The sequence below is a fragment of the Schistocerca piceifrons genome, chromosome X, assembly GCF_021461385.2.
Source record: "Schistocerca piceifrons isolate TAMUIC-IGC-003096 chromosome X, iqSchPice1.1, whole genome shotgun sequence".
Taxonomy (NCBI): domain Eukaryota; kingdom Metazoa; phylum Arthropoda; class Insecta; order Orthoptera; family Acrididae; genus Schistocerca; species Schistocerca piceifrons.
Window position 1 is genome coordinate 93,590,606 of NC_060149.1, and position 10,025 is coordinate 93,600,630.

Consider the following 10,025-nt stretch of genomic DNA (forward strand, 5'->3'; position numbering starts at 1 on the left):
TGTTTTTTGCAATCCCAGAGATAGTCCTGATGGCATTCATCTGCCAAATAAAAATTTTCCTGGACCATGGAGAATTACCCCATAGAAGAATATCATAGCTAATATGGCAATGAAAGAATGCGTAATAGGAATTAATCAGCAGGCTTTCAGAAACACAGGTGCATAATTTTTTCTTTAGATAGATAACTCGTGAAAGCTTTCGAGATATGTTGCCTATGTGACTCTGCCAGGTTAATTTCGTATCTAAGTATATGCGAAGAAGTTTGGTAGAAGTGTACTCAATATCAGCATTGGATAAGCTGAAGGATATATTTACAGTCTTTTCATAGTTAATTGCTAACTCATTGGCTTTGAACCACATATTGGATAATCTGAGAAAATCTTTACTTTGCTCCTTCAGTTTATTTATGTCCTTCTCTGAATTGATGAAAGTTGTATCATCTGTGTAAAGTACAGATTTGCATGGCATATTGCTGGGCAGGTCATTTATAAATATTATAAACAGTAATGGCCCAAGTGTTGATCCTTCAGATAAGAAGAAAGATGAGAAATCCTCTTCTTCGAAAGAGGAATAAAACATTTTACCTCCAGAGCTACTGCTAAGCTAAGAAATTTTTTTCATCATCATCACCATCAGAAGAAGAAGAAAAAGAAGATAAACCTGCTTTGCCATTTTAGGGCTTCTTTCTTCGAGTAAGACTTCTTTTTCTTATTTTTCTCCTCTTCAATTCTTTGTTTCTCTGATGTATCAGTGACAATCATATGCCTTCCATGTTTTCTTCTTCTACCAGAAGTTTTCGTGGGAAGTGCTCTTGGGAGTGAACAGATGTGTTCTGGAGTAGCAGAGACAGATGGTTGCAATGAAGGACCGCTTAGAAAAGACATTTCTTCTCTTGTCTCTTCTCTGTTATTTTCATTCTGGTGACTGGATTTCACCAGCTCTTCCAGGATATGGCTTCTTTGTCATTTCTGCAGGTAATAATTCATCTTCTCTGAACACCTCTTCATTGAATGGCCAGCTGCCAGTAAACCTGAAACCAGCAGTTTTATTGTTTGTAGTGAAAACCAAAGGAAATGCCCTGCCCATTAGTGCAGAAACATCATAAATAGAAACTGTCTTTCTAGGACTACTGAGCATCCAGTCCCTGCATGCGTTATTATAGTGTGTCTTCATGGGGTCAAAGGCGGTCCTATCCAATGGCTGTAATTTGTGGCTGGTATGGGGAGGGAAAGTCAAAATGATGATACCAGTTTCCTTAGCCAGATTTATTGCTTCCGGTGAGAGATGACTTTCATGGTTGTCCATAAGAAGCAGTACCTCAGTGCCCAGAGAGAGTTTCACTATGGAAATGAAATGTTTTAGAAATTTCACAGAAAGTTTGGCATTGGACCAACTACGAGAAGCAGCCATACCAAGAGTGCCAGGTGGTGCATTATTTAACATGTGATCCTTGTAATGAACCCTTGGAAATATAATGGCTGGTGGAATAAATGATCATGCAGCACTCATGCAGGCTATCATTGTAACATTACTTCCTTCTTCCCCTGAAGTAGCTGCTCCAATTTGTTTGGCTTTTATATTGCCAATTACATGCAATGGTTTGTATACTGCAGAAAACCCTGTTTCATGAAGATTCCACACTTTTTGAGGTTGTAGACCATACCTGGAATAAACTTCATGAAGTTTCTTTTAAAAAATTGATATTGCATTTTTTGAAAGATACCATTCAGCCTGGACCAGTTGACTCCAGTTTCCTTAGGGAAATTATGTTCTTGTAAGACATCTGAAAGGTTCTATACCATTGTCTTCCAGCCAATTGCTGTTCCTCCCATAACCCTGATTAGGAGGCTAACTTCTTCAAATCATCCACATTCACACCAAAGTTCCATTCTGTAGACCTGCATAAGAAAGATGTTCTTTCTCTTGTTCAATGGTGAAGACTTTTTGTGTAGCATTGGTGCCTACATATTTGAAATGATTTTAACCAGACAATTTGTGTTTTTCGATGTGCCTAGTGAGAGTACTTTTTGACACTCACTTCAGCTGCTTATTGTACAGATCATTTTCACATGGTAACCTCACTGGCAGCTGCCCCTGTACATTCTGCAACTAGTTTCTCTCTTTTTCTTCTCGCCTTACTTCTGCCGATCTGAAAAGAAAACTGAACATAAGTGAACTGTAGATGAAACATATGGTTGTATTTTGGGACATGTCCCAGTATGCAGCCAGAATAGAGACCCAATGTAAAACCAAGTACACAATAAAAGAAAACATCATTCTAAAACACAATTCTAATACACAATTATATGTTTATCACTTAGGGCATCAATAGCTTAATTAAACAATTCCATACAACACTATATTTAAGAAATATCAATAGTGATGCTTACATTTTATTTATATCTTCTATGGATGATAGCTAAATTGTACATTGAAACATGAAAATCTGTAAAATTACTCCTCAGGCTGCAAACATCATCTAAATACAACACGGCTTCCTATGCTCTCTGAAAAAAGGTCTGCCAGTGTGATTTCATAGTTCTTAGAGTTGCCACTAGAGTGCTCTATTTTTTATGGAAAGTATCCCAAGGTAAGAATTCTCAAGGAGCAATCCTTTCCCTTATTTAAGTTGTAATGTGACAATTTCATTATTCTTGTCAGAAACTATATCTTGTTATGTGACTTGTTTGCAGTTTACTTATATCAGAATATAAAAAATAAAGAGGTCATTCATTTTACAGCACGTGTTGTTAGGATGGCCCCCCTTTAATTTTAAGTGCATATGCCATCAGCATTGCCACCCTGTTGCCATGCCTTTGACTGTGAAGTCTGATTATGTGGAAGAATTGCTATGAATATGCTACCAGTAGTACGTCTGTGGATTGATGAGTCCTTGAACATGGACCTAAGTATGACCATTCCGATAAATTGTAGCCTACTTTCACATAAATTTGAAAATAGCTTCACAGTCGTAACTATAAGGCAATGAAAACATTAGCAAAGCATGCACAGCTCCATATTCTGGCCCAGGCGGGCTAATCAAGATTGGCTGACCATCGAGTCATCCTGTGCCAGTGGCATCATTCAGCTGATGTATGGAGGGGCATACCCAGCTCACTGCTCTCCCGGTTATTGTCAGCTTTCTTGACCTTTGAGTCACAACTTCTGACTCAAGTAGCTCCTCAGTTGGCATCATGAGGTTGAGCGTACCCCGTTCCAGTTCTCCCACCAAGAAAAAATACTTGCCAGTACTGGCAATCGAACCTGGGTATAAGAGTCAGATATGCTAGCCACTGAGCTACATAGGCGGTCATACACTGAAGCACCAAAGAATCTGGTATAGGCATGCATATTCAAATATAGATATAAGTAAACAGGAAGAATATGGTGCTGTGGTTGGCAACACCTATCTAAGATAACAAGTGCCTGGCGCAGTTGTTGGATTGGTTACTGCTGCTAGAATGGCATATTATCAAGATTTAAGTGATGTTGAATGTGATGTTGTAGTTGTCACACGAGTGATGGGACACAGCATTCCAAGGTAGCAATGAAGTGAGTATTTTCCAGTATGATCATTTCATGAGTGTACCGTGAATGTCAGGAATCTGGTAAAACACCAAATCTCTGACATTGCTGTGGCCAGAAAAAGATTCTGCAAGTGTGGGACCAATGATGACTGAAGAGAAAATGTTCAATTTGACAGAATTGCTGCAGATTTCAATGCTGGGCCATCAACAAGTGTCAACATGCGAGCCATTCAACTAGACATCATCAGTATGGGCTTTTGAAGCCGAAGGCCCACTCGTGTAGCCTTTATGACTGCATGACAAAAAGCTTTACCCCTTGCCTGGGCCCATCGGCAGTGACATTGGACTCTTGATGAATGGAAACTTGCCTGGTTGGACAAGTCTTGTTTCAAATTGTATCAAGTGATGGATGTGTACGGGTATGGAGACAACCTCATTAATCCATGGACTCTGCATGTCAGTTGAACTGTTCAAGCTGATGGAGGCTCTGTAATGGTGTAGGGCATGTGGAGTTGGAGTGATATGGGACTCCTGATACATCTAGGTATGACTCTGACAGGTGGCATGAACGTAAGCAACCTGTCTGATCACCTGCATCCATTAATGTCCATTGTGCATTCCGACAGACTTGGGCAATTCCAGCAGGACTATGCGACACCCCACACATCAAGAATTGCTACAGAGTGGCTCCAGGAACACTCATCTGAGTTTAAAGACTTACGCTGGCCACCAAACTCCACAGACATGAAAACTATTGAGCATATCTTGGATGCCTTGCCACATGCTGTTCAGAAGAGATCTCCACCCCCTCGCACTCTTATGGAATTATGGACAGCCCTGCAGGATTCATGCTGTCAGTTCCATCCAGCACTATGTCAGACGTTAGTTGAGCCCATGCCATGTCATGCTACATCACTTCTGCATGCTCGCAGGGGCCCCAGAAGATATTAGGCAGGTCTACCAGTTACTTTGGTTCTTCTGTGTATGATCTCCTTTTTCCAGTGCCCATAAAACCATTTATATTTTGAACTGTTGCTTATTCTGTGTGTTTTTTGGGATGGAAACCAGCCTATTGTTTGCACAAAAATATTAAGTTTTGAGTCTTTTCCATTTTCTTATTACTTTGGAAACAGATGAGAGTGATGAGATTGAATGGTGTTTCTCTCATCTGCCTTGTTTTATGAAGAGCCATGACTTTAGCACATTATTTAAGAAATAATGTTTTGTGTCAAGTGAAGAAACAAACTAATATTTGGCACTTTCACTTAGACTTTCTTGCAAACTGAGAATGATCTGCAAAAAAATTAAAATTAGTGTGTTAGTCCAAGTACTGCAGTTAACATCAGTAGCTTCCTTGATGGATAGACTATCCATTAGACAGGAATAGAATACTAGCCTCTACAGACTTCTGTCTGATAATACTTGGTTTCAGCTGACTCAAGTATTCCAAATGAGAAACAGGAGACATGCTGTGTACCCACTTGCTGTTCTAGTTTCATACTTCTGTGCGAATATTTAAACTAGGCCTCTTTCAAAAACAGTATTGTCTTTTTATTTTGAATTCTCTCCAGGCATTCAATACAACACAATCCAGACAGACATCGGGGGCATGATGAGCTGTTGAGCTGCATGGCAAACGGATTTCTGCTGACTCCTTGTGAAACTATGGCAAATGTGGTTGACATCTGTGTCAGACACTCGGAGTGGGCTCGGCGATTTGCTTTTACACAAACAACCTGTTTCTCAGAATTATTCATGCCATTGTCTATTGCTCTGTACTGTAGGAGGATCCACACCATACCTAACATGAGAGGCATGTTGAATAGTTATTACTGACCCACATTACACAAAATGTAGATCACAAAATGCTTTCTGTTGTTGTGAAAACATTTTTACCAGAACTGAAGTGGGTGCACACTGCTGCTACCTAGTGGGAACCATGTAAAACTGGAGAGTTTGCTCTTTCCAATGGTATGCTGTTCATGCACATATCTCAAATAACATAATAGTTATGATTTTCTTTAAATTGGATGATTCTTTTTGATACAACCTGAATATCAGAGTGAGGAGGGTTCGAAAGGAGGTCATACATCAGAAAAGTGAGTCAGAAGGTAGAAGGTCAGAATACATAGACAAGGACATCTACAAGTACTAGTGAGGATATGTTCAGAAAATTCTGTGAAAGGAAGGTGGATAGACTGCAGGAAGAGAAAGAGTGTGGTGAGACTAAAAACCACTAAATAAAGAGCAAAGGGTAAATATGAAGGTACTAAGAGCTCTGGGAATGGCCTTGCTGCAGTGGTAACACCGGTTCCTGTCATATCACCAAAGTTAAGTACTGTCAGGCAGGGCTAGCACTTGAATGGGTGACCATCCTGCCTGCCGAGCACTGTTGGCAGGTGGGGAGCACTCAGCTCTTGTGAGGCAAACTGAGAAGCTACTTGATTGAGAGTAGTGGCTCTGGTCTTGTAAACTGACATACGGCTGGGAGAGCGGTGAGCTGACCACATGCCCCCCCCCCCCCCCCCCCCCTGTATCCGCATCCAGTGACGCCTGTGAGCTGAGGATGACATGGCGGCCAGTCGGTACTGTTGGGCCTTCTAAGGACTTTACGGACAGAGTTTAGTTTAAGAGCTGTGGGAGGATGAGAAATGAAAATAAGAGAAGTGATTCAGAATGAGACAAAGGTAGGTTGACAAAAAGCCTAGTGGAAATTGTAATCAGTATGTTGCAATACCATATAAGATTTTAGAATGATAATAAATGCCAAGGGAATTAGCATCATGGGAGAAATGGAAGCTAGCATGTTGGAGCATGGGTTTTGTTTGATTGAATGTTTCATGTTGTACTGAACAAAATGACCTGTACTTGGGATGGTCAAGCTAGTTCTACTTATAATATATAAGTCACTTGTATGAGTGTACACTTGGTTCATGCCAACTTCAAAGCAGTATAATGTAAGCAATAAAGTGTGTAGTAGATGGAGAATGGATACATCATTTTGTGGGAAGCTGCTTATTACTAATAGAAGAGCAGAAAAGGTTTTGGGGTGATATAGGGCCCATGTATTTATTCACAGCCACAGTAAGTCATATAGATCTATTCCAGTTTGAAGTGAAAGAGTATAATAAAATGGAAATGTCTTTGTGGATGTATAGTGTGTGTCTGTATGAGGCAGGGGAGGAGTGTGTAGAGGGTAACCAAATATGGAATAGGATTTGTGTTTTTGGGCTGGATAGGGAGGTAAGGGACTGTCTGTGAGGACCGTGACAAGACCGTCATCATATTGATAGAATGCAGCTATAAAAGTTGAAGGTCACAAAAGGAAGCAATGGTTGAGAAGTGAGTGAGACAGGACTGTAGTTTCTCCCTGGTACTGCTAAATCTACACAATGAGCAGGCAATACGGAACCCAAGGAAAATGTTGGAAAGGGAATTAAAGTTCAGGAAGAAGAAATAAAAACTTTATGGTTTGCTGATGACATTGCAATTCTATCAGAGATGGCAAAGGACTTGAAAGAGCAGTTGATCGGAATGGATAATGTCTTGAGTAGATGAAAACTAACAAAAATTACAGCAAGTGATGCTGATAGAAAGAGATTAGGTAATGAGACACAAAAAGTAGTCAATGAGTTATGCTACTTGGGAGAAAAATAACAGACAGTGATCAAAATAGAGAGGGCATAAAATGTACACCGACAATAATAAGAAAAAATTTCTGAAAATGAGGAAATCGTAAACATTGAGTATTAATTTAAGTATTAGTACACCTTTTCTGATGGTATTTGGATGTGGTGTTGTCTTATATGGAAATGAGAGTGAAAGGTGGATGATAAACAATTTGGACAGGCAGAAAATAAAAGCTTTTGAAATATGGTGCTACAGAAAAATGTTGAAAATCAGATGGGCAGATTGAGTAACTAATAAGAATGTACTAAATCAAAATGCGGAAAAAGAAATATGTGGCACAACTTTAGTAAAAGAAGCAACTGAGTGATGCCTCTTGGAATACACAGTGTGGTAATGGAAGGAAGTGTGGAGGTAAAAGGTGTAGAATGAGGCCACAGCTACATTATGGTAAGTAGGTTAAAACTGATGTAGGTTGTAGTAGTTATTCAGAGATGAAGAGGCATGTGCAGGATAGATCACCATGGAGAGCTCTGTCAGACCAGTCTTTGGAATGAAGATCACAACAACAATAATAACAACAACACAATCTGAATAAGTGTTTCAAAGTTACAGTGATCAAAAAATATTGTCAAACAACAATTACAGGCAACATTTGATTGTCATGAAACAGAGTTTTGTTTTGTGTTTACTTCTTCCCTTTCATTGTATATATATCTGTCTTGGATTTTCCAAAGAATAAGATATTTAGCCATAATATGTCAAGCATCTTGCTGTCTAACATGAAAAATAATTGCTGATGCATTTGCTGCTAATAAATTCACATCATGTGCCACATAGCCTGATACAAGCCTTTCTACATAACACTACTTTGGTGGCATGTGCATCAGTTTTGTTGCTTTTATATTCAAACAGCTTTTGAGTTGGTGTCACAGGGATAAGTAGACCTCCTTTCAGATCTTCTCACTAGGGAAAAATTCATTACGGGTCTCCATTTGACTGCTGGTTGAATCACATAATATCCTGATTTGTGGGGCATTAGGATGTGACAGCAGCCTGTAGTTAGACTGCTTCTGGTTGACCTTGTCTGACCCACAGAAGGGACAATAACCACATTGTGCAACAAGAACACCGTGATCCCTTTATATTTCTGCCCACCATCCAAGAACAAGTGATGGATTCTACAACATTCTGTGTCATCCCACACTATTTGTAAGAGGCTAGCAGCTATTGGGCTATGTAATTACCTTTCCATATGTAGGCTGCTGTTATCATCACAACCTAAACAGCTGTGTTTGGAGTAGTACCATGACTGGGAAATATTGACTGCTAATGGATGGCAGCCCACTGTGTTCATCAACGAATTGCCATTCTGCACTATCCTGGATGACCATAGTCGATGAGTGTGGCAGTAATCTGGGGAGAGGCTTCCAGTCATGCCTGGAATTGATTAAGGGAACTCTGATGGTACAGTGGTACATCACAGACATCCCGCATCCTCATATGTTACACCTCAAGTGACAGTACTGTGACACCATTGTTCTGTTCTGAGACTTGCATCATGAGTTAAGAAATTTCTAAAAAGGCACAGATTGGGATTCGGACATCGGAAGGTTGATGCTTGTGCAGAAAAATATTACATAATATGGTGCTGGACTTGGTACCAGTGATGTCAAAGGTGGTAGCACCACTATATAAGGACGGCAGCCATTTGACAATGGCTGAGGAGTACTTGGTCATAAGCTCATGGATTTTAAGCCACTTACTGTGTCTGGAAGCCCATGAGAATTTTTTCACTGTATATCATGAAACTGTGTGGACAGTTTTATGTTGGACAAAGTGTGCACACTATTGAACAGCAGAGTATAGAATGTGAGAGGTATTCTGCTTAAGGTATCCTGAGAAATCAGTTATAGCAGAGCAAGATCTTGAAAACAGACACTGAATTATATTTACTGGAATGTCTGCTATTAAAAGGACAAAAGAAACAATCAAGCTTAAAATATCTGTACGTACCATAAAAAAAGAAGGTTGTCTGCAATTAAGCACAGCTTGGGACCCAACCATTGGAAGGCTGAAGGGGGCACAGCAGTCATTTGACTGAAAAATTATCCTGTATAGTGCTGGACTGGGCACCAGTAATGTTACAGGTGGTTGGTACTGCTATGTAAGGACAGCAGCAGCAAACACACCAGTCACTACTTTACAATGGCTGGGGAGTGGTCTGTTCAAAGCTTGTAGATTTTAACCACACTGCTGGTAACATGAGACAATTTTTTTCGTGAATATTTTTCTGTCCAGCTGATTTAAAAGACACGTATAGTATTTATCAGTTACTAGTTTATTATTCCCAAGTTAATCAATGTAGAGAATACTTTTCACGTTCCAGAAACACTGACCATATGCTTTACAGGAAACACTGTTATATCTGAATGTACTCATCTACACTTGGTAAGAGTATCTATGAACTGTCTGCATGATGTTGAGGTACTCCCATGGACAGCAATATCCCCAGTTCTTTCCATGATAGAACATGCCTCTTCTGATGCAGAAAACACACAAATACATTCACACAGGCACAACTCACATGCTCACACACACACACACACACACACACACACACACACACACACACACACACACACACATGGCCACTGCCTTTGAGCACTGTAGCTGGACTTAGTGTCACACAAAGCTTTCTCACAGTCAATGTTTTATTTATTTATTTTTATTTTTTTTTGTCCTGTGAATCTAGAGCTGTACAGTGTAAGAAAAGATATTTGATCATTCTTTAATGACAGATACATTTCCTGGACTTTTACACATATTTTTAACAAGAAGTAATGTAACACAATATATTATTAAGCTGT

At 39.7% G+C, this 10,025-nt stretch overlaps 1 protein-coding gene across 1 annotated transcript; it reads right to left on the reverse strand.

Annotated features, from left to right (window-relative positions):
• Window positions 1-913: 913 nt before the first annotated feature.
• Window positions 914-1,444, reverse strand: LOC124722194 (MFS-type transporter clz9-like). Its single transcript, XM_047247392.1, has one exon. The coding sequence runs from the start codon at window positions 1,442-1,444 to the stop codon at window positions 914-916; it is 531 nt and encodes a 176-aa protein (XP_047103348.1).
• Window positions 1,445-10,025: the final 8,581 nt, after the last annotated feature.